The sequence below is a fragment of the Pelobates fuscus genome, chromosome 13 (assembly GCF_036172605.1).
Source record: "Pelobates fuscus isolate aPelFus1 chromosome 13, aPelFus1.pri, whole genome shotgun sequence".
Taxonomy (NCBI): domain Eukaryota; kingdom Metazoa; phylum Chordata; class Amphibia; order Anura; family Pelobatidae; genus Pelobates; species Pelobates fuscus.
This window is the reverse complement of record NC_086329.1, coordinates 26,853,721-26,879,854: the sequence shown is the minus strand read 5'-3', so window position 1 is coordinate 26,879,854 and position 26,134 is coordinate 26,853,721. Positions and strand designations below refer to the sequence as shown.

The following is a 26,134-nucleotide window of genomic DNA, read 5'->3' as shown; positions in this document are numbered from 1 at the left end:
AATGATTTTATTAAACTCAAATAACACTGCATATTCTTCAATTATGTGTCTGGGCGCTTGTGGGTATTCACATATCGATTATTAAATAGAAATGTAAACGCTACTATAATCTATTCTCAGAAATATTTGTGCTATGATGAATATGCTGTTACCTTAACGGAGCCCTGCAGTGCACAACACGACATCCATTGTGGTAGATTTGCAGTATATAATATAAATATTTACAAACAACCATTTCAGTGCCCCCACCCCCCATATTATTTTATTATATGCACAACAGATTAATTGTAACACAGTGGAAAGCACGTATTACCTGAACCAGATCAGAATCCACATTCAGACGCAGATGTAACGGAAGCTCCTGTAAAGCCTTCACCAGAGCCTTGGAATCCAAATAAACTCCTGCTACCTGCATGGACGAAAAAAGAAAGATGGCTGTCACTCACATGTATCCACGGTCAGGCATTACAGGGAGTGCAGAATTATTAGGCAAGTTGTATTTTTGAGGATTAATTTTATTATTGAACAACAACCATGTTCTCAATGAACCCAAAAAACTCATTAGTATCAAAGCTGAATATTTTTGGAAGTAGTTTTTAGTTTGTTTTTAGTTATAGCTATTTTAGGGGGATTTCTGTGTGTGCAGGTGACTATTACTGTGCATAATTATTAGGCAACTTAACAAAAAACAAATATATACCCATTTCAATTATTTATTTTTACCAGTGAAACCAATATAACATCTCAACATTCACAAATATACATTTCTGACATTCAAAAACAAAACAAAAACAAATCAGTGACCAATATAGCCACCTTTCTTTGCAAGGACACTCAAAAGCCTGCCATCCATGGATTCTGTCAGTGTTTTGATCTGTTCACCATCAACATTGCGTGCAGCAGCAACCACAGCCTCCCAGACACTGTTCAGAGAGGTGTACTGTTTTCCCTCCTTGTAAATCTCCCATTTGATGATGGACCACAGGTTCTCAGTGGGGTTCAGATCAGGTGAACAAGGAGGTCATATCATTAGATTTTCTTCTTTTACACCCTTTCTTGCCAGCCACGCTGTGGAGTACTTGGACGCGTGTGATGGAGCATTGTCCTGCATGAAAATCATGTTCTTGAAGGATGCAGACTTCTTCCTGTACCACTGCTTGAAGAAGGTGTCTTCCAGAAACTGGGAGTTGAGCTTGACTCCATCCTCAACCCGAAAAGGCCCCACAAGCTCATCTTTGATGATACCAGCCCAAACCAGTACTCCACCTCGCTGGCATCTGAGTCAGACTGGAGCTCTCTGCCCTTTACCAATCCATCCATCTGGCCCATCAAGACTCACTCTCATTTCATCAGTCCATAAAACCTTAGAAAAATCAGTCTTGAGATATTTCTTGGCCCAGTCTTGACGTTTCAGCTTGTGTGTCTTGTTCAGTGGTGGTCGTCTTTCAGCCTTTCTTACCTTGGCCATGTCTATGAGTATTGCACACCTTGTGCTTTCGGGCACTCCAGTGATGTTGCAGCTCTGAAATATGGCCAAACTGGTGGCAAGTGGCATCTTGGCAGCTGCACGCTTGACTTTTCTCAGTTCATGGGCAGTTATTTTGCGCCTTGGTTTCTCCACACGCTTCTTGCGACCCTGTTGACTATTTTGAATGAAACGATTGATTGTTCGATGATCAAGCTTCAGAAGCTTTGCAATTTTAAGAGTGCTGCATCCCTCTGCAAGATATCTCACTATTTTTGACTTTTCTGAGCCTGTCAAGTCCTTCTTTTGACCCATTTTGCCAAAGGAAAGGAAGTTGCCTAATAATTATGCACACCTGATATAGGGTGTTGATGTCATTAGACCACACCCCTTCTCATTACAGAGATGCACATCACCTAATATGCTTAATTGGTAGTAGGCTTTCGAGCCTATACAGCTTGGAGTAAGACAACATGCATAAAGAGGATGATATGGTCAAAATACTCATTTGCCTAATAATTCTGCACACAGTGTAGATGTTGGCAGAATGCACGTCAATCCAAACTATTATAAGAATCTTTTAATAAAATCTAATATTTTACATTCTAAAGGGACGAATGATAGCAGTAAGGAACTATATCCTACAATCACCAAACCATGCATATGACATGTCATAAAACGGGTCATTTCACTAAGTACTAATAACTCTGTAACAATCCTAATGTGATCTGTATCATCAGCACAAATTCACTGGGTTTAATCATAGAGAGAGCAATGGCTAACTCGGACAGTGAAGATGATTAGGGGCGGCTAAAGCATCATGAGAATATTAGTTTACAAACACTTGCATTACCAAGTTATCCATCACTGCTCTAGGGTGTTGGTTACATCATTACAATTCCTGATTTAGTGATAACCAGAGGCTCATTCCTTTATGATCATCCTCGCTATTTTAAAACTACCCAAAAGGCTGACAGAGCATCATGGGAGTTGTAGTCCTAAAACTGCCTATAGGGCACAATTGCTCTCGAGCTAGCTTCTATGTATGAATCTGGTTCTAGTTATATCTACCTTTGATAACTTAACATTGATACAGACAAGAGTCACTGTTTATCTTGCATTCTAGACTTGGCTTTGTCCCCGTCTCTAGATACCTTTAGGCAGGAGAAGGGAACACTTATTGAATTTTCTTCTCTGTCTGACAAATCTAGAGAATTACTTACGAGTAGATTTACACCATTTACTGCTGAAAAATGGCAGTTCCAATTTCAGCACATGTGCTATGCTCCGAATAGGACTGTGCTGAGAACCATCTTGTTTTCAGTTTTTATTGATACATTTTTCAAAATATTATACAAATAAACTTCAAACATAAAGAAAACAAAAAAGGGGAAAAATATCAATAAAACCAGAAAAATAAAAAATAAATCCAAAGCAATTTAAAAGACAAACTCAAATTAAAATGGATTGAGCCAATTACTGTAGAATATGCACCACTGAGAGCCAATGATAAGAGACAAAGTTATGCTAATTACTATAAACCTTACCCCATAGAATGCCTCTATTATGACACCTCGGAGCACATAGCAGATTCCTCATTTTAGCAGAACAAATAATGGACTTCTTTACATATCCCTTAAAGGGACACTAAAAGCAACATTCTCTGCTATTTAGGAGTTTGTTTATACAGCACTAACCACGCGTCCTTTGCATGTGACCTACACGGTCTTCCTAAACATTTCCTGTAAAGAGAGATCTAATGTCTATACTTGCTTGATTGCACAGTCTGTTTAATTTAGTATTTCTATCACCTGGCTCAGTCAAACACCTGCATGAACCTCCAATGTGTAATAAAAGTTAAATTATCAGAGCAAGAGATAAAAGAAATATCTAAAGTAAACACACTGTGCTGTCACATCTTGTTGAAAATGAAACCATTTTTTCATACAGACTGCGTGAGTCGCTGCCATGGGAGGTGTGGCTAGGGCTGCATAAACAAAAACAAAACTGATTTAACTCTTAAATATAGAAACTGCAGGTACTTAACCTGTTCACCTAAACTGCTTCAGTAAGATAAAGTTGTTTTAATGTTTATAGTGTCCCGTTAACATAATGAACAGAAACAGTGAAACAAAATTATTCATGTATACTTAGTAAATTATTTCAATCTGTAGTTATGCCCTCCTGCTTTTATATGTTATTTTATTTTTAGTACATTTTCCACCTCTTTTAGGTCTTTGCAAAGATATCGCTAGTTGGTATGCACTGACCCAGGGGTGCAGCAGAGGTAACTTATAATTACCTGATGCTGTGCCTCATGGGCACCGGCATCGTCCTCAGATTTTGGTGCTCCATCCGCCAGGAGCTCATGACAATGCTGTACTCTTGCACATGTACAAGAGTACCACATTGATGTCTATGGAGGATTCTGATGACTGCAGGAGCTCCCATATCGCAATGAATGACAAAACTTGACCGTGATCTACCTTTTGTCAAGTTTTGTTGTCTTGAGGATTCATCATAACACTATGTAGTCAAAAGATACCAATAGCAAAATGGTGTGGGGTAATAAATATCAGAAGCCTTTAAAGATAAGATAGTAATTGTATAAAACCACTCAGTGAAACGATGTCTGAATCTTATAATCTTTTCGCTGGTGTTTTTACACACTTGCTATCTTATCTTTATAAGATTCTGATATTTTATTACACCACACTATTTCGCTCTTGGTATTTTTTGTCTTTTAGAGATAACTGGTGTCTAGGTGTTACTGGCGTGAAACACTATTCGCAATGTGTTGTATTTTTATAACACAATGTAGTCCCTATTTTGCCTCATGGATATCCGTGATCTTTTGACCGAGTATAATCAAATAAAATCTATAGTATGAAAAAAAATGTTTTCACATTTGTGCTTCTAATCATTTTATACATCCAGTGCAACTAAATAAAAAGAGTACATCATTTATTCACATATCAAGTACTGACGCATCATTTGTCTAGGATATAATTCATTTTTGGTAGTTAATGCTAACCCTATACCAACCCCCCCAAACTAGATCAACCCTATACTCACGCTAACTAATCGTATACCAGCCCTAACCTTTCCGCTAACCATAACTCTACACTAACCCTAAAACAGCATTAACCCTGACCAAGCAACCTGCACAAACACTAACCCCACCATAACCATAACCCTAACCCTAACCTTACAGAATATCTCTGCTAAATTCAGTACTGCTATAAGCAGATGGATTTCCTTATTAATACAGCTGAGTGTGCTATGTTACCACTGGCTACTGGCTGATTTTAGGAAGAACAAGCCAATACCCTTGCAATGCTGAAAATCAGGCATTCCAACGACTCTGCAGCTGGCAAGATCACAATCGGCACAGTCGCAGTGTTATATTTGCAGGGCTAAATGTGGCCCCAGATTACAGAATTGACTGATATTTGGATCTCCCTGGTGTGAGTGGGGATTTAATTCTGCTCACATTGTAGTGCAGTCATAGGGGATTTAAATCCTCATTTAAAGGGCTGTAGACAGCACTCACTTTATCGCTGCATACAGAGCAACAGTCTGGAACCACTAAAAATGGCGCCACGTGACAGAGGGCAACCCCGTGTATCAAGCTATGGTATGAGCAGGTATTTAATCCAGCTTACACCAAAACGTTAGGACGTGTGAATACTTCCTAGTAGCATTAAAGCCCAGTATAGTTAGGATGTAAGGACACATCCGAACATCGTGGAGTGGTTAAACAACTTAAATACTACGGCTCTCAGCAGTGGCAATGTTCAGTAAGTGTTCTGATGCCATGCATCGGGTTTAAACCAGGGCACCTTTTGTTGCCTGGAGTCTAACACTCCGCAAAGTGATTGATAATGTCACAATGCAAGTTTCCAATTTTTTAGAGCATTTTGACTTCTTATTCTTTAGAAACGTTCCAGACTATTTCACAACTCTGTATAACGGGCAGAGAAAACCAACAAGGAATTGATGACAAAGAAAGAAAAAAAAGGCTACACTGCAACACGAACACTATAGTCAATTGATATCAACGTATCTACCGATGCTACATAAAATACTGATGTCTGATAAAAATTGTCACATGGGCATATAGAATAGCTATATAATGCTTGGATTGCTAAAGCATCAAAGCACCCCAGTCATGGCATGTCCTCAACTAATCCAATTACTTTTATAGGAGATTAATATACATAAATTAAGACTCTTCAAACAGTCTATTGCTTCCAATGAAGATTAACCTACATTCTGATACTTTCCATTAATTTATGGACCTCTCTGTAAGTGAGGGGCATCTGACCTGTCAAAGGAGAAAAACACTCAACTGAATAATCATGCATTAGGAGGATGCGTTGGAAACAATCAAATACACAATACACACGTCAGGGGCACCTTATCGAACAGACACACTGCAGGCTGAAGGTGACATTTTTCAACACACTGTATAGAACAGGGGAGGGCTGGTAAGACCCCTAGGCCAATCGCTGCAGGGATTGTGGGCTGCAAACTCACACCATTATTCCGAGGATGAAAATAGGCACCATACCTCAGGGGTGAGGCAGCAGGCCCGATCTGTGCAGGCCCTCTGCTAGCCCAGCACTGTATGTGTTTGTGCATGAACAACTCCAGCAACTTCCATCTGTCAAACCCATATTGCACGCTCCGCATGATTATATCCATACATACCGAGATCTGTAAGTTTGTGAGCAACAAAATACCTGCCCTCCCCTGATCTAGAGAATGATTTAAAAAAAAAATAATATCTGTGCAGCTTGAGATTGACGTACGTCTCGGCAAAAGGCACAGGTGCAAGTTATCTCTTCTGTGTCAGTGCTAAAAAATTAAACCGTGTATGCCTGATCTGCACTTTAACCCTTGCAGTGCTAGGTAAGACATATCCAACATTACGGTGTGGGCTCCTGACTGGTTAAACTAGTCCTTGGTGTGAGCAGAGTTGAAGGCTGAGGATACAAGGCTTTGAGATTTGAACCAGAAACATGAAGTTTAAAAATAACTACTACTCCTACTACTCGAATGATGGCCAAATACGTCTACACAGGTGAAACAGTTGCAATGTTGGGAATTAATAATTCATACATTGTTACAGCACTACTTGGGCTGAAAAAGCTTTACATTTCATGACATCAGACTTTAGCTAATTAAGCTCCACTCAAGAGTCTTAGAAACTACAAGTGGATTGATCGTTTATGTATGACAGGTCAGCTTAAAAATAAACATAAGAAATGCTTTATTGCATTGCAGACAGAACACGGATGGTGAACTCCTACAAAATGGTAAAAATTAATAAATCTCAAATTTCTTTCATAATATATTAAGATCGTTACAAAAATATCCAATTAAAAAACACTAGTGCCAGAATAGGTATACTCCAACAGGCAGAATGAAGCCGCAAAGGGGCAAGGAGAACAGCAGATAAGAGATACATATTACTGGACCTTACAGTGGACTTAGGAATGTCAAGAAACAAGCCCAGGGCAAGAACTATAGTGGTACACAGAATCAATAAAGAAGCCGAGGTCAGGAATATAGAATTGAGAACAGTCAAAACAAGCAAAGATCAATAAACCAGGAATCAGAAATATATTTTTAAAATGTCCTTTTGGATTACCAGAATGGAAACCACAACCACTGAACGGGAAAGCTCAAGTATTTTTAGGCCTGAGGCATTTCCTAGACAGCCATGCCCCAAAAACTGTGTGGGGGCCAGTAATAAGTTGTTAACGTTGTGAAGTGGATGTGGTCTAATAGTGCAATTAAAGGGCCAGAGCTACAGCATCTGACATCAGAAACATTGGCAAAGGTGTCTAAGGATGTGAAACTGATGTGGTACCTATCTGGCAAAGGAAGGGGCACTAGGTAGTGGCGTAGCACAAGGCTATGTATCCTTACAACTGAGAGTTATGAACTCAGGGCAGGGAGTTGGCATTCCTAAGGGGATGTTAGTGAGGCCACTTGCCTCACTGGAGATGTCCAAAATGGTAGGTACCACCCAAAAAGGGGTCAAGGTCTCAGCTTGATGTGAATGTTTGCCAGGCTAACTGACAGCCTCGCCAGCCAGCCCTACTCATGGCAAATTGTGTATAGAGTTCTGCTCGTGGCAGATTGTGTATAGGGTGCAGCTCGTGGCAGATTGTGTATAGGGTGCAGCTCGTGGCAGATTGTGTATAGGGTGCAGCTCGTGGCAGATTGTGTATAGGGTGCAGCTCGTGGCAGATTGTGTATAGGGTGCTGCTCGTGGCAGATTGTGTATAGGGTGCTGCTCGTGGCAGATTTTGTATAGGGTGCTGCTCGTGGCAGATTGTGTATAGGGTGCAGCTCGTGGCAGATTGTGTATAGGGTGCAGCTCGTGGCAGATTTTGTAAAGGGTGCAGCTCGTGGCAGATTGTGTATAGGGTGCTGCTCGTGGCAGATTGTGTATAGGGTGCAGCTCATGGCAGATTGTGTATAGAGTTCTGCTCGTGGCAGATTGTGTATAGGGTGCAGCTCGTGGCAGATTTTGTATAGGGTGCAGCTCGTGGCAGATTGTGTATAGGGTGCAGCTCGTGGCAGATTGTGTATTGGGTGCAGCTCGTGGCAGATTTTGTATAGGGTGCAGCTCGTGGCAGATTGTGTATAGGGTGCAGCTCGTGGCAGATTTTGTATAGGGTGCTGCTCGTGGCAGATTGTGTATAGGGTGCAGCTCGTGGCAGATTGTGTATAGGGTGCTGCTCGTGGCAGATTTTGTATAGGGTGCAGCTCGTGGCAGATTGTGTATAGGGTGCTGCTCGTGGCAGATTGTGTATAGGGTGCTGCTCGTGGCAGATTGTGTATAGGGTGCAGCTCGTGGCAGATTGTGTATAGGGTGCTGCTCGTGGCAGATTGTGTATAGGGTGCTGCTCGTGGCAGATTGTGTATAGGGTGCTGCTCGTGGCAGATTGTGTATAGGGTACTGCTCGTGGCAGATTGTGTATAGGGTACTGCTCGTGGCAGATTGTGTATAGGGTGCAGCTCGTGGCAGATTGTGTATAGGGTGCTGCTCGTGGCAGATTGTGTATAGGGTGCTGCTCGTGGCAGATTGTGTATAGGGTGCTGCTCGTGGCAGATTTTGTATAGGGTGCAGCTCGTGGCAGATTGTGTATAGGGTGCAGCTCGTGGCAGATTGTGTATAGGGTGCTGCTCGTGGCAGATTGTGTATAGGGTGCTGCTCGTGGCAGATTTTGTATAGGGTGCAGCTCGTGGCAGATTGTGTATAGGGTGCTGCTCGTGGCAGATTGTGTATAGGGTGCAGCTCGTGGCAGATTGTGTATAGGGTGCTGCTCGTGGCAGATTTTGTATAGGGTGCAGCTCGTGGCAGATTGTGTATAGGGTGCTGCTCGTGGCAGATTGTGTATAGGGTGCTGCTCGTGGCAGATTGTGTATAGGGTGCAGCTCGTGGCAGATTGTGTATAGGGTGCTGCTCGTGGCAGATTGTGTATAGGGTGCTGCTCGTGGCAGATTGTGTATAGGGTGCTGCTCGTGGCAGATTGTGTATAGGGTACTGCTCGTGGCAGATTGTGTATAGGGTACTGCTCGTGGCAGATTGTGTATAGGGTGCAGCTCGTGGCAGATTGTGTATAGGGTGCTGCTCGTGGCAGATTGTGTATAGGGTGCTGCTCGTGGCAGATTGTGTATAGGGTGCTGCTCGTGGCAGATTTTGTATAGGGTGCAGCTCGTGGCAGATTGTGTATAGGGTACTGCTCGTGGCAGATTTTGTATAGGGTGCAGCTCGTGGCAGATTGTGTATAGGGTGCTGCTCGTGGCAGATTGTGTATAGGGTGCTGCTCGTGGCAGATTGTGTATAGGGTGCAGCTCGTGGCAGATTGTGTATAGGGTGCTGCTCGTGGCAGATTTTGTATAGGGTGCAGCTCGTGGCAGATTGTGTATAGGGTGCTGCTCGTGGCAGATTGTGTATAGGGTACTGCTCGTGGCAGATTGTGTATAGGGTGCAGCTCGTGGCAGATTGTGTATAGGGTGCTGCTCGTGGCAGATTGTGTATAGGGTGCTGCTCGTGGCAGATTGTGTATAGGGTACTGCTCGTGGCAGATTTTGTATAGGGTGCAGCTCGTGGCAGATTGTGTATAGGGTGCAGCTCGTGGCAGATTGTGTATAGGGTGCAGCTCGTGGCAGATTGTGTATAGGGTACTGCTCGTGGCAGATTGTGTATAGGGTGCAGCTCGTGGCAGATTGTGTATAGGGTGCAGCTCGTGGCAGATTGTGTATAGGGTGCAGCTCGTGGCAGATTTTGTATAGGGTGCAGCTCGTGGCAGATTGTGTATAGGGTGCTGCTCGTGGCAGATTGTGTATAGGGTACTGCTCGTGGCAGATTGTGTATAGGGTACTGCTCGTGGCAGATTGTGTATAGGGTACTGCTCGTGGCAGATTGTGTATAGGGTGCTGCTCGTGGCAGATTTTGTATAGGGTGCAGCTCGTGGCAGATTTTGTATAGGGTGCAGCTCGTGGCAGATTGTGTATAGGGTGCTGCTCGTGGCAGATTGTGTATAGGGTACTGCTCGTGGCAGATTGTGTATAGGGTACTGCTCGTGGCAGATTGTGTATAGGGTGCTGCTCGTGGCAGATTGTGTATAGGGTGCTGCTCGTGGCAGATTGTGTATAGGGTGCTGCTCGTGGCAGATTGTGTATAGGGTGCTGCTCGTGGCAGATTGTGTATAGGGTGCTGCTCGTGGCAGATTGTGTATAGGGTGCAGCTCGTGGCAGATTGTGTATAGGGTGCTGCTCGTGGCAGATTTTGTATAGGGTGCAGCTCGTGGCAGATTTTGTATAGGGTGCAGCTCGTGGCAGATTGTGTATAGGGTGCTGCTCGTGGCAGATTGTGTATAGGGTGCTGCTCGTGGCAGATTGTGTATAGGGTGCAGCTCGTGGCAGATTGTGTATAGGTTGCAGCTCGTGGCAGATTGTGTATAGGGTGCTGCTCGTGGCAGATTGTGTATAGGGTGCTGCTCGTGGCAGATTGTGTATAGGGTGCTGCTCGTGGCAGATTGTGTATAGGGTGCAGCTCGTGGCAGATTGTGTATAGGGTGCTGCTCGTGGCAGATTTTGTATAGGGTGAAGCTCGTGGCAGATTGTGTATAGGGTGCTGCTCGTGGCAGATTGTGTATAGGGTGCTGCTCGTGGCAGATTGTGTATAGGGTGCTGCTCGTGGCAGATTGTGTATAGGGTGCAGCTCGTGGCAGATTGTGTATAGGGTGCTGCTCGTGGCAGATTGTGTATAGGGTGCAGCTCGTGGCAGATTGTGTATAGGGTGCTGCTCGTGGCAGATTTTGTATAGGGTGCAGCTCGTGGCAGATTGTGTATAGGGTGCTGCTCGTGGCAGATTGTGTATAGGGTGCAGCTCGTGGCAGATTGTGTATAGGGTGCTGCTCGTGGCAGATTGTGTATAGGGTGCAGCTCGTGGCAGATTGTGTATAGGGTGCAGCTCGTGGCAGATTGTGTATAGGGTGCTGCTCGTGGCAGATTTTGTATAGGGTGCAGCTCGTGGCAGATTGTGTATAGGGTGCTGCTCATGGCAGATTGTGTATAGGGTGCAGCTCGTGGCAGATTGTGTATAGGGTGCTGCTCGTGGCAGATTGTGTATAGGGTGCTGCTCGTGGCAGATTTTGTATAGGGTGCAGCTCGTGGCAGATTGTGTATAGGGTGCAGCTCGTGGCAGATTGTGTATAGGGTACTGCTCGTGGCAGATTTTGTATAGGGTGCAGCTCGTGGCAGATTGTGTATAGGGTGCTGCTCATGGCAGATTGTGTATAGGGTGCAGCTCGTGGCAGATTGTGTATAGGGTGCTGCTCGTGGCAGATTGTGTATAGGGTGCTGCTCGTGGCAGATTGTGTATAGGGTGCAGCTCATGGCAGATTGTGTATAGGGTGCAGCTCGTGGGAGATTGTGTATAGGGTGCAGCTCGTGGCAGATTGTGTATAGGGTGCTGCTCGTGGCAGATTGTGTATAGGGTGCTGCTCGTGGCAGATTGTGTATAGGGTGCTGCTCGTGGCAGATTGTGTATAGGGTGCTTCTGTAGCGCTCTCTCCATGATCTTAATGCCCTCAGCACTCACAGCGTGACGTGCTTGTGCTGCACTCGAAGGGGACATTCCACCATTTGGGACAGGCCTGTCAGGACTCTGTATTATTTATAACTGTTAGCTGATCTGCCGGTTATAACAATGTGCAATGTTTTAACCCCTTCAGGACCAAACTTCTGGAATGAAAGGGAATCATGATATTTCACACATGTCATGTGTCCTTAAGGAGTTAAAGATTGTACTGCACAGCAGATGACAACATCCAATAAGCGTTCTAAAGATAATGATATTACATGCATGTTCTAGAGCAGGGGTCAGCAACCTATGCCACTCGGTGTGACTTTGCATGGCACTCAAGGCTGGCAGAGTCAAACAGGCTTTGGATGATCAGCTATTTGCTAGTGCAACTCGAGCGGTGATTGGTGAGGGACAATCTTAATTTACACATTGCAGCTCTTAGAAGAAATGATCACTTTCTCCCAACACTTGTGAACAAGAATCCGCACTAGAGTAAGGCAGCCTGCAGCAGCAATCGCAGCTCCTGCCCTTGGCCTGTGTCTGGCCAGTCCATTCCCCACTGGACCGGAGGGAAGCCACCTACCCTGCTAGCTTTACACAGAGCTGCAGAAGATGCATCTTCCTTATACAAACAGCCTATCAACAAACACACACACATGCAGTCCCCACAAACACAGCACCACTGACAATCCACATACACGCAAAAACCACAAGCAGCCTCTCACACACAATTACAAAAGCAGATCCCATACACAGTCCACATTCATAGGTATCATACACAATTCTACAAACTGCTCGTTAACATATACAATATAACAGCCCACATACAAAGTTTCAAAGCAACTGCAGGACCCATAAATAACACAAGCACGATATGGCAACATACACACCTTCATTTAAAAAAAATAGTACTTGCATGCCAAGGGACTGCAAGCTCTTGGTTTGGCACAGTAGTCCTAAAAGGTTGCCTACGCCTGCTATAGTGCTTCTTGTTTATGATAGGAACCATAGTGCTAATCCTAACTAAAGAATCATGTAATATAAAAGAGATTTAATTATTATTATTATTATTATCGCCATTTATACAGCGCCAACAGATTCCGAAGCACTTTACAATATTATAAAGCGGGGGATTTAACTATAAAGAAAACTTACAGGAACGATCGGTTAAAGAGGACCCTGCTCAAACAAGCTTACAATCTAGAAGAGGTGGGGTGTAAAACAATAAGGTGGGAGTGAAGCAGAGCTGGAGGAGAGAGAAGAGTGCTGCCCTTTAGGAGAGAGCAAGTTACAGGTATGTGAGATACAAACTACTCTGGGAAGCCATAAGCTTTCCTAAAGAGATGTGTTTTAAGGCACTTCTTAAACAATTGAAGACAACGGGAGAGTCTGATGGCGGTAGGCAGGCTATTCCATAGGAAGGGGGTCACGCGTGAGTTGACCTTACGGGTGCGAGCATCGGCAGAGTTGAGACCCCCAAGAAGGGGCATACCTATGGATCTGTGACGAGATATAAGAGGTGCTAGAATTGGTCATTGCTTTATAGGTATGGGTTAGCACTTTGAATTGACTCCTATAGGATACAGGAAGCCAGTGTAAAGACTGACAGTGTGAGAGGACCGACTGGAGAGGAAAATCAGGGCAGCATTCATTACAGACTGTAGCGTGGCAATATAGTTTATGGGAAGACCAATTAGGAAAGAGTTACAATAATCCATGCGGGAAAATACTATGCGGGCTATGTTTTTAAGATGGAATCTAAATGATTTGGTAACATACTGGATGTAAGGGTTAAAGGTGAGGCCAGAATCAAGTATGCCGCCAAGAAAGCGCACTTGCAAGGATGGACTGATGTGGATACCACTAACTTGATGGGAGAGCGAAAGAGGAGGATCAGTATTAGGAGGAGGAAAGTTCAGTTTTAGAGAGATTGAGTTTCAGAAAGCAGGAGGACATCCAGTCAGAGATGGAAGAAAGGCAAGCAGTGACACGTTGCAGGACGGCAGGGGAGACATCTGGGAAGGAGAGATATATCTGGGTGTCATCGGCGTACAGGTGCTGGTAGAATCCAAATGAGGTAATGTGTTTGCCAAGAGAGGCAGTATTAAGAAAAAATAGAAGGGGACCAAGGACAGATCCTAGGGGAACTCCAACCGAGACAGGACAAAGGGAGGAGGTATCATTAGAAAAGGAGACACTGAATGAGTTTGGGATAGATAGGAGGAAAACCACGAGAGGACAGAGTCACAGAGACCGAGTGATTGAAGAGTTTGAAGAAGGAGAGCATGATCAACTGTGTCAAAGGCAGCAGAGAGGCCAAGAAAAATTAGTATGGAGTAGTGGCCTTTGGATTTAGCTGCAATTAGGTAGTTAGTAACTTTGATAAGAGCAGTCTCAGAAGAGTGAAGGCGGTAAATCTTTCCAGAAGCTTTGAGGAAAAAGGGAGCAGGGGTATGGGAGGATAGTTAGAGGTGGAAAACGGGTCGAGAGAAGATTTGTTTTTAGGAAAGGTAGTACAGTGGCATGTTTAAGGTCAGCAGGGACAATGCCAGAAGAGAGAGAGTAGTTGCAGATGTGCGTTAAGGAAGGCACAGGACAAGGGAAGAGAGATCTGATAAGGTGAGGTGGGACAAGATCAAGCGGGCAAGAGGAAAGGAGAAGCACAGCCACCTCTTGTTCAGTAGTTGATTTAGTATGCCACGGCTGGGGCGTGTCCTCCTCGAGGTGCATGTTTGGAGCGGGGCTGCAGTGTCCAAGACAGAGGTGAAGGTAGTGTTATATGTGGAAATGGCCAGTGGACAGGAGAGGGAAAGGAAGGATAGGAGTTGTGAATCCATATCAGCTGACAGCTGTTGGAGGTCAATAGAGTTAAGGTTCCTCCTGAGTTGTTGGGAGTTAGGCTGAGGTTGCTCGAGAGCAAACGATAAGAGGTGGTGATCAGAGAGAGGAAATGGAGTGCTGCAGATATGAGACACTGTACATGCATAAGAGAAAATGAGGTAGAGGGTATTGCCCGTTACATGGGTGGATCATCATGTGCAGGGCCTCCTGAGGTTTTTCAGCCATCAGTTGCCGAAATAGATCCGTTGAGCAAATGTCCGTAATGTTTTGAGGGGTACCATCACAGTTCACAATATCCCCCAAAGTATCACACCATACCTTAGGTGGAGCAGTCAGCCCTTCTGACTCACATACAGTGTCCTCTGGAACATAGTGACAGAGCATCCAGGCCAAATCATTCCCCAACAGAACATTAAGAGGGAAATCCTCAGAAACCCTCACTTTCCGCAAACATTTTCACGCACCCCAATCAAGGTACACACGTGCCAGGGGCACAGCTGAAGATCTATATTTTCCTGCATCTCTCTCTCTATATTATATATATGTATATAACACAATATTTTTAGTTACTCTGTATTTACAATATGCAAAAAATACAAAGTAGCGTTTAATAGGCGTTATAATGCCTAATTAACCCTGTCTTCCTCCTCCCATTTCACTTTTACTTGAGTGGTCATTAATCAGCCATGCTGAATGTCCTTAGAATATTAAAGGCTGAATGTCCTTAGAATATTAAAGGCTGTATATGTGCAGTAACTTTCAACTCAAACTTGTCTAGACCAGCGCAATAACCTCTATCATTCTTACATGTTATTGTTTTGGAACATTGCGTTCAACAGATAATGCTGACATTATGAATTATCCATAATACTTGGCAGGAGTGATGAACTTCAATGTACAAATTTAAATAACCCATTAAAGGGAAATTTCAATAAAAACAGTACACCTTTAAAGTGCAACAAGTGTACAGATCTGTGTTTAGTGCAATACTTCAACAAGTGTTGGACCGGTACCGATCCTGGACTGAGGTAGCCAACGAATAGTAAAACACGTTTTTCGAGGATAAAACACTTTATAATTTTGGTATATTTTTTCATATTGCACTATCTTTGTTGTTTTTATAAATATAATAAAGTAATACTTTTTTAATACCATTACCTGAGTTCCTGCACTTATAAAGGAAGGTGGTGTGGTCCTCAACCATGCAAAGCTACAATACTGAGCCAGGATTTAGGCTCCGCGTTTATAACTATTACTACTCATACGTTTCTCTCTTAAAGCAATATTACACTATTTCCAAATTTTCCTTTCACTCTGAGATACATCACTGGATAAAGGGATCCGTTAAAATAACTAATATGGAAGACGGGAGAGGTCGCCCAAATGGACCTAATAGAGGCCATAGTGAGGAAGAGAGTGGCTATAGAGGGGGAATGGTGGTTGTAGTGCAGAGCTTGGACATAAAGCAGGGAAACTGGGGCTGTAGTAAGATGATAGGGACTATTCTGGGGTGGAAGGTAGCTATAGTGGGGTAACAGCAGGGGCGTACCTAGAGCATATGGCACCCGGGGCGGGTCCTAGTTTTGGCACCCCCCCCTCTCCCCCCTGCACTTTAAAATGTACAAAACACCCACTATTTTTTTAATGTATGTAGCATTGAGCAGTGCTTGCATGTTTTAAGCATGCTTTTGTATGGAGTAAGTGTGAGTGAATGAATGGGTCTGTTTGTATGTAGTGTTGGCATTTGAATGCAGGCATGCTTTTGTGTGTAGTGTTGGCGAGATGCAGTGGTGTGGTTATATATAATGGTGATGTTTTAATACAGAGGTGTGTTTGTATGTAGTGTTTGCACCGGAATGCAGGGATGTGTTTGTGTGTAGTGTTGGCAAGATGCTGAGATGTATGCAGATATATTCACACACTGACACACATGCAGATACAGACACACATTTACACACATGCAACTACACAGACACAATGCCATCCTCCTGTTTAGTACCTGCTGGCTGAGGCTGTTGGGAGTTGGGCTCTAGTTCTCTCCCAATCAGTGCCGCCCTCCATCCTGCGTGTCTCAGTGTTAGCTGGGAGGAAGTGACTGAATTTCACTTCCCCCAGGGCTGCCATTATATTATTACAGAAGCCTGGTCGCACCATTAAAGCACCACCGCGCACAACTGGGTCCCTGAAGCAGTGGTGACTCTAGGAACAATATATAGGGGAGGCACATAAACAGTGGAGGCTGGAAGCATGAATAATTTTCACTAGGTAATGGGGGAATGTAATGCCATTGGCTGTCTGACGACAGCATGTTGTGCATGCTGGCATCAGACAACACATTTGCATAGAATTCACATTAGCGACCTAGATTTCAGGGATGGCTGACACCTCTTAACTTTGATCTTTGTTTAGCGGATAACTCCCCTATTTCTTATCCTTATGTGGGATTGCCATATTTAAGGACACCAAATAAGGGAGCTATCTGCTAAACAGCACCCTAATTTGGTATCTTTACATATGGAATCTCACATAAGGGCACCAATTTAGGGAATTCTCTACTAAACAGCTAAAAGATCAAAATTTTAAAAGCCTTTTTCTTAATTTTAATCTTTAGGTTGTTTAGTAGATAACTCACTTATTTGTTATCCTTATGTGGATTTGACATATTTAAGGACATTTAAGGGAGGGGGTGACTGGGTGACAGGGTGACTGAGGGAGGGGGTGACTGGTGACAGGGTGACTGAGGAAGGGGGTGACAGGGTGACTGAGGGAGGGGGTGACAGGGTGACTGAGGGAGGGGTTGACTGGTGACTGAGGGAGGGGGTGACAGGGTGACTGAGGGAGGGGTTGACTGGTGACTGAGGGAGGGGGTGACAGGATGACTGAGGGAGGGGGTGACAGGATGACTGAGGGAGGGGGTGACTGGTGACAGAGTGACTGAGGGGGGGTGACTGAGGGAGGGGTGACTGGTGACTGGGGGGGTGACTGGTGACAGAGTGACAGGCTGACTGAGGGAGGGGGTGACTGGTGACAGGGTGACTGGGGAGGGGGTGACTGGTGACAGAGTGGCTGAGGGGGGATGACGGGGTGACTGAGGGAGGGGGTGACAGAGTGACTGGGGGGTGACTGGTGACAGGGTGACAGGGTGACTGAGGGGGGTGACAGGGTGACTGACAGGGTGACTGGTGACAGGGTGACTGGGGGGGTGACTGGTGACAGGGTGACTGAGGGAGGGGTTGAGAGGGTGACTGGGGGGGTGACAGGGTGACTGAGTGGGGGGTGACAGGGTGACTGAGGGAGGGGGTGAGAGGGTGACTGAGGGAGGGGGTGAGAGGGTGACTGAGGGAGGGGGTGACAGGGTGACTGAGGGAGGGGGTGACAGGGTGACTGAGGGGGTGACTGGTGACAGGGTGACTGGGGGGGGTGACTGAGGGAGGGGGTGAGAGAGTGACTCAGGGGTGGTGACAGGGTGAGGGGGGGTGACTGGTGACAGGGTGAATGAGGGGGGTGTTACAGGGTAACTGAGGGAGGGGGTGAGAGGGTGACTGAGGGGGGTGACAGGGTGACTGAGGGAGGAGGTGAGAGGGTGACTGAGGGAGGGGGTGAGAGGGTGACTGAGGGGGAGTGACAGGGTGACTGAGGGAGGGGGTGACAGGGTGACTGAGGGGGGTGACAGGGTGACAGGGTGAGGGGGGTGACAGGGTGAGGGAGGTTAACTGGTGACAGGGTGACTGAGGGGGGTGACTGGTGACAGGGTGACTGAGGGAGGGGTTGAGAGGGTGACTGAGGGGGGGTGACAGGGTGACTGTGTGGGGGGTGAGAGGGTGACTGAGGGAGGGGGTGAGAGGGTGACTGAGGGAGGGGGTGAGAGGGTGATTGAGGGGGGTGACAGGGTGACTGAGGGAGGGGGTGACAGGGTGATTGAGGGGGGTGACAGGGTGACTGAGGGAGGGGGTGAGAGGGTGACTGAGGGAGGGGGTGACAGGGTGATTGAGGGGTTGACAGGGTGACTGAGGGAGGGGGTGACAGGGTGAGGGAGGGTGACAGGGTGACTGAGGGAGGGGGTGACAGGGTGAGGGAGGGTGACAGGGTGACTGAGGGAGGGGGTGACAGGGTGAGGGGGGTGACAGGGTGACTGAGGGAGGGGGTGACAGGGTGAGGGGGGTGACAGGGTGACTGAGGGAGGGAGTGAGGGTGAATTTACAATAATATTTTCTTACCATGATTCAATGGCTGACTCTCTCCATCCCAGGCAGTGCAGGAGGTGCAGGCAGAGTGTCCGCAGGGGAGAAACCTTGCAGAATGCACGCTCTGCGCCCCCTGCTGGTACACTCCATAACAGCATCCCTGGTGCTCAGTGATGACTCAGAACACAGGCTGGGAATCCCCTCCCTGTGCTCTGACTCACTCACTGAGTGCCTGAGCCGCGAGGGAGAGGACGACCAGCAGCAGGGACATCCAGCACCCCCCTACTGGATGGCACCCGGGGCGGTCCGCCCCCCCCGCCCCCACCTTAGTACGCCACTGGGTAACAGAGCCAATAGTTTGGGAGAGGGTCTATTGTTGGAGGATAAGTACTATTGTGGGGTAACAGGGGCTGTTGTTTGGTGACAAAGGCTGTAGTAGGGTGACAGGGGCTAGAGTAGGGGGAAAAGTTTGTAGTAGGAGGATAGGGATTATTGTGGAGTGGGTAGTGGGTAGTGAGTCGGGTGACAAGAGATATAGGGGGGTGACAGGGGCTTCACTGGGGCGACAGGGTCTGTAGTGGATTGACAGGGTGCTGTATAAAAAGCTTACCTTGGACCAGAGCGGTGGGAATCCGGTTCCCTGGTGGTCCGGTTGGAGATAACATGTAGCAAATTCCGGCCCTGCCTGAGGGGACCAACTGAAAGGCAAGCTACTTAATTTCTCTAAGCCCACGTACTCTCTGCTTTTGTTACAATTGCTCAATCTATGGAGACTTCTGCTACAGAGCAATTTCAAAACTTTCCACCGATTCTCAATCAGATTTAGATCTGGGAGAATTTTTCATGTTATAGTCTTTTCTTGTCAGTTATTTTTTTATTGAGCGGTAAAAGTAGAATATAACTGGTTTACCAGGGAAGCCCTGTCCGGGAGATCAGACTCCACTCCTTCCCAAGGTGTATCATGCTAGGCCCCCCAATCGAGAATCTGGAACGCCCCAGCTACAGCAGACATAAGAACAAAAATGCACTTAAAATGTGCCCAAATGTTCAGCATTCTTTGAAGTGTAAGCATACGTTTCTGAAGAGACCGAGATAGCAATTGAAGCTCTTGAAAATAGGAATTAATGAAGAACTCACTTTCGGAGTCCACAAGGCATGACGGTCTGGCCCTGACCACTCTCTTATTAGATTTAAAAGCCCTCTGCAGGATTTTAGAAGGCTAGGTTGGGCTATTTTTTTGTCCTGGACATATTTTGGTAAGACATCAAACAAATGTCTTAGTATTCATGATGAGGCTTAGATATGATCTACAGCAAACCGTAGGAATATCCAGGAATTTTAGGATCGTGCAAAATTCTAAATGCCAATGGGTGGTCTCTCTCGACTTCTTTTGTATGATGTCTGAACGCAATGGGTGACACCAGAACTTATCAAAGCAACCAACAAATGTTTGTTTGTTTTATAAAATATTTTTTGTTGCAATAAAAAATATATTTGCAGTCACATACACTGCGTGCAGAATTATTAGGCAAATGAGTATTTTGACCACATCATCCTCTTTATGCATGTTGTCTTACTCCAAGCTGTATAGGCTCGAAAGCCTACTACCAATTAAGCATATTAGGTGATGTGCATCTCTGTAATGAGAAGGGGTGTGGTCTAATGACATCAACACCCTATATCAGGTGTGCATAATTATTAGGCAACCTCCTTTCCTTCGGCAAAATGGGTCAAAAGAAGGACTTGACAGGCTCAGAAAAGTCAAAAATAGTGAGATATCTTGCAGAGGGATGCAGCACTCTTAAAATTGCAAAGCTTCTGAAGCTTGATCATCGAACAATCAATCGTTTCATTCAAAATAGTCAACAGGGTCGCAAGAAGCGTGTGGAGAAACCAAGGCGCAAAATAACTGCCCATGAACTGAGAAAAGTCAAGCGTGCAGCTGCCAAGATGCCACTTGCCACCAGTTTGGCCATATTTCAGAGCTGCAACATCACTGGAGTGCCCGAAAGCACAAGGTGTGCAATACTCAGAGACATGGCCAAGGTAAGAAAGGCTGAAAGACGACCACCACTGAACAAGACACACAAGCTGAAACGTCAAGACTGGGCCAAGAAATATCTCAAGACTGATTTTTCTAAGGTTTTATGGACTGATGAAATGAGAGTGAGTCTTGATGGGCCAGATGGATGGATTGGTAAAGGGCAGAGAGCTCCAGTCCGACTCAGACGCCAGCAAGGTGGAGGTGGAGTACTGGTTTGGGCTGGTATCATCAAAGATGAGCTTGTGGGGCCTTTTCGGGTTGAGGATGGAGTCGAGCTCAACTCCCAGTTTCTGGAAGACACCTTCTTCAAGCAGTGGTACAGGAAGAAGTCTGCATCCTTCAAGAAAAACATGATTTTCATGCAGGACAATGCTCCATCACACGCGTCCAAGTACTCCACAGCGTGGCTGGCAAGAAAGGGTATAAAAGAAGAAAATCTAATGACATGGCCTCCTTGTTCACCTGATCTGAACCCCATTGAGAACCTGTGGTCCATCATCAAATGTGAGATTTACAAGGAGGGAAAACAGTACACCTCTCTGAACAGTGTCTGGGAGGCTGTGGTTGCTGCTGCACGCAATGTTGATGGTGAATAGATCAAAACACTGACAGAATCCATGGATGGCAGGCTTTTGAGTGTCCTTGCAAAGAAAGGTGGCTATATTGGTCACTGATTTGTTTTTGTTATGTTTTTGAATGTCAGAAATATATATTTGTGAATATTGAGATGTTATATTGGTTTCACTGGTAAAAATAAATAATTGAAATGGGTATATATTTGTTTTTTGTTAAGTTGCCTAATAATTATGCACAGTAATAGTCACCTGCACACACAGATATCCCCCTAAAATAGCTATAACTAAAAACAAACTAAAAACTACTTCCAAAAATATTCAGCTTTGATATTAATGAGTTTTTTGGGTTCATTGAGAACATGGTTGTTGTTCAATAATAAAATTAATCCTCAAAAATACAACTTGCCTAATAATTCTGCACTCCCTGTAGTGTTATGTATGTTGTATGTTGTATAAATGGTAAACATTTCAATTAAAATCAATTTAAATTCCAGGATGTTACACGTTACATGTGGAAATGTCGAAAGGGGGTGCATAGAAGGTGGTAAAACTGTATCAGCCAAGCCCTGACTAAGAAATAAACCTGGCTAAAAAAAAAGTTTCAAAGGCATATATTGTTTTTGTTTGTTTTGTCTTTTTTCACTAACCCAAATGTAATGTAAAGATCATAAAGTGCATTTGTTTTCCTGCAATTTGCAAGTTAAGTGGGTCTCCCAGGGATACATTTACTCATCATGCACAATAAAGGCACCATTCATTATATCTCAACGAGTTCTGAAATCTTGAATATTTAGTGCAATAATGTGGAATAATGTACCGTGCACATAGAAGTTTTCTGGTTTACAAATGAGTCTGGATACATAACGAAGGATAATTCTAATAAGCAATTCTGTGCTAAAGTAAACATTGTGCAGTCACTATGGAAACCAATGGAATGTTTCCGCTGCGTCCTCCAGCTTTTAAACTTTGTGACAGAACTGTTCCTTATACAGCAAGCTACCATGCCACCCCCAAACAAACTATCAATACTAGACTGCACGCAGTAACAAAACGGAACTTTGGAAGTGTGATAGCAAGGCTGGTTATACCACAATAATACCCAGCAATAACTAGCATGTTATAGGGAGTCTAATGACATGAATATCAGTAAGTAACTATATCAGTAAGCGCCTATTGGTACAACCGGACTATAAATAGAGATACATACGATAATACCTTCAAACAAATTCTAATATTTTCAACAACAAAGTCTACCTATCGCTTCAGTTTAGCCTTTCGTTTACATTAACCAACGTGTAATGTCTATGGAAATCTAATGACCAGCATTGCTGGAATTTTTTTCTGTACGGACTAAGTTTTGTCCTTCGTAATCATTTTGAACTTACAAATCTTCATACTGAAATCCAGTTCTAAACACACAAACGCCACCAATAAACTGTTGCCAAATAAAAGCCTTGGGTCAATCTTTGGTCAAATATGTCTCCACAAGGGTAATTGATGTGCCAAGTTATAGATTCTTATCCTTCCTTTCAGATGCCCGTTGTTCACACAATACTGTCTCTGAACACTGTCTCCAATCAGCATGCTTGAGATTCGTTTCTGATGATAACCCAATGATCCAGCGTCTCCCCCTTCCAAATTTGCGGCCGGATTCTACTCCGCAAACACTTACCACTACCCAATAGAGCAGGAAAATATTATCTCGGTTTGGCATGTAAATGCAAATAAATGGTGTAAATGGAAACATTTTCTGTTTGTGCTCCTGTCTGATTAATGATATGTTAATAGGAGTACTGAGGCGACTTTCAACACTGCTTGGAGATTGTGTTAATATGTACATATATAATAAATCACACTGGGAGCTGAATAAATAAAACTTAGAAAAAAACAACACAACAAAAACTGAAATTCATTAGTGCAGCAGGTTGTTAAGATTGCTCTATTTGGAATGATAAACACATGGACGCATCTCAATGTGGACAGAGCGCAGCAAACACACTGTGTTTATTTTGGATAAGACAGATAATAAAACGATGAAAAGCTCGGTAATGCTTTTCAATAATCCGTAATACTCAAAGCACAGTGTCATCAAACCTCTTTATTTCTTCACCAACAGTGAACTGAAGAATGAACTTACACTGGCACTTATCGACCAACGAGTGGAAACCAGCTGGTCAGATATTTACCCATAGAAGCCACTCAATACTTAATCCCAAAACAACAAACATTCCAAAAGAATTTTAAGAAAGGGAATAAAAAAAATTCTGGAAAAGGCACAGGGTTGAAAATAAAGATGATCATCTTTTTTCCATCACCAAAGATCCTGAATCTAACATGGATTTAAACTTTAATCTAGAAAGTATCAGTATCACATACTCGTAGACCTTGGGCTGAAGACTTGACAGACAAGAGAGAGCTTCAAGACCACCCACAACCACAGGTGGCCCTTCTACACTACACTGTGTGCAGAATTATTAGGCAAATGAGTATTTTTACCACATCATCCTCTTTATGCAAGTTGTCTTACTCCAAGCTGTATAGGCTCGAAAGCCTACTACCAATTAAGCATATTAGGTGATGTGCATCTCTGTAATGAGAAGGGGTGTGGTCTAATGACATCAACACCCTATATCAGGTGTGCATAATTATTAGGCAACTTCCTTTCCTTTGGCAAAATGGGTCAAAAGAAGGACTTGACAGGCTCAGAAAAGTCAAAAATAGTGAGATATCTTGCAGAGGGATGCAGCACTCTTAAAATTGCAAAGCTTCTGAAGCGTGATCATCGAACAATCAAGCGTTTCATTCAAAATAGTCAACAGGGTCGCAAGAAGCGTGTGGAGAAACCAAGGCGCAAAATAACTGCCCATGAACGGAGAAAAGTCAAGCCTGCAGCTGCCAAGATGCCACTTGCCACCAGTTTGGCCATATTTCAGAGCTGTAACATCACTGGAGTGCCCGAAAGCACAAGGTGTGCAATACTCAGAGACATGGCCAAGGTAAGAAAGGCTGAAAGACGACCACCACTGAACAAGACACACAAGCTGAAACGTCTAGACTGGGCCAAGAAATATCTCAAGACTGATTTTTCTAAGGTTTTATGGACTGATGAAATGAGAGTGAGTCTTGATGGGCCAGATGGATGGATTGGTAAAGGGCAGAGAGCTCCAGTCCGACTCAGACGCCAGCAAGGTGGAGGTGGAGTACTGGTTTGGGCTGGTATCATCAAAGATGAGCTTGTGGGACCTTTTCGGGTTGAGGATGGAGTCAAGCTCAACTCCCAGTTTCTGGAAGACACCTTCTTCAAGCAGTGGTACAGGAAGAAGTCTGCATCCTTCAAGAAAAACATGATTTTCATGCAGGACAATGCTCCATCACACGCGTCCAAGTACTCCACAGCGTGGCTGGCAAGAAAGGGTATAAAAGAAGAAAATCTAATGACATGGCCTCCTTGTTCACCTGATCTGAACCCCATTGAGAACCTGTGGTCCATCATCAAATGTGAGATTTACAAGGAGGGAAAACAGTACACCTCTTTGAACAGTGTCTGGGAGGCTGTGGTTGCTGCTGCACGCAATGTTGATGGTGAACAGATCAAAACACTGACAGAATCCATGGATGGCAGGCTTTTGAGTGTCCTTGCAAAGAAAGGTGGCTATATTGGTCACTGATTTGTTTTTGTTTTGTTTTTGAATGTCAGAAATGTATATTTGTGAATGTTGAGATGTTATATTGGTTTCACTGGTAAAAATAAATAATTGAAATGGGTATATATTTGTTTTTTGTTAAGTTGCCTAATAATTATGCACAGTAATAGTCACCTGCACACACAGATATCCCCCTAAAATAGCTATAACTAAAAACAAACTAAAAACTACTTCCAAAAATATTCAGCTTTGATATTAATGAGTTTTTTGGGTTCATTGAGAACATGGTTGTTGTTCAATAATAAAATGAATCCTCAAAAATACAACTTGCCTAATAATTCTGCACTCCCTGTAACTATGTATAGGCAAAAGGTATATACATACACAGAAAGAGCATGATCAACTGGCAAACGCGGGTCATCAAGTGGAATTAAATGTTATTCCAGTGTAGTAAAAAAAAAACCCATTATTTCTCATTCCCAGATTCAATAAAAAAAAAACACAATTTCTTACATGTTTTGAAACTGGTATGTTATGGTATGGTATGTATGGATTGTGATGTTTGCATACTTGGTGTGTATATCTGTATCATCAAATATTACAGTTCGTTACGTACTAGCAAAACACTCCGTCTCGGAATGATATTCCTTGTCCCATAGTAAAAACATGCTAACAATTGCACTCATTAACTGGCATCAAGTTAAACATGGCGCATTTGCCAACTCTATAGGCACCGCAGGCTAGTAACTGGTGCCAAACGCACTGCATTGCAGCATTACGGCATTATTTAATGTTGGAACCATTACGTTCTTTAAATGTTGCTGCACTTATTTGGATTCCTAATTAGCATAATTCCCATATAGCACATGGCACCGTGGCTGCCTTGAGCTGTGCATCCACTTCCTAATTTGTTATCACAGCGGGTAGGAGGTGTCAGAGTAGCAGTGTAATGATACTTAACGTTAATTAGGGATACACCGTTCCGTCGAGGAGTAACTTCTGTTTGCTTTCAACAAAGACGTAACTGAACCCCCAAGACGACTGTTATACCGAACTCTACAAACAGTGCAGAACCACGAACCACCTCGAGAGATAACATCTCATTTTTGTGACCAACTGTTGGATACCTGTCACTTGGCTGTGTATCTCAAGGAATTGCAAAGAAGCCATCCCTCCGACGCTGCCCGCACTTCATTTCTTTCTTTGAAACAGCATTCGTACAGATCACCTGAGCGTGAATTTAGACTGCGGAAATCATATATATGTA

At 44.2% G+C, this 26,134-nt stretch overlaps 1 protein-coding gene across 1 annotated transcript in view; it reads right to left on the bottom strand.

Annotated features, from left to right (window-relative positions):
• AVEN (apoptosis and caspase activation inhibitor) overlaps nucleotides 1–26,134 on the bottom strand; it is a 327,188-nt gene that overhangs the window by 6,599 nt on the left and 294,455 nt on the right. Inside the window, exon 4 of the mRNA XM_063439174.1 lies at nucleotides 314–409. Within this exon, the coding sequence (XP_063295244.1) occupies nucleotides 314–409 (96 nt within the window). The remainder of the gene's footprint in view (nucleotides 1–313; nucleotides 410–26,134) is intronic.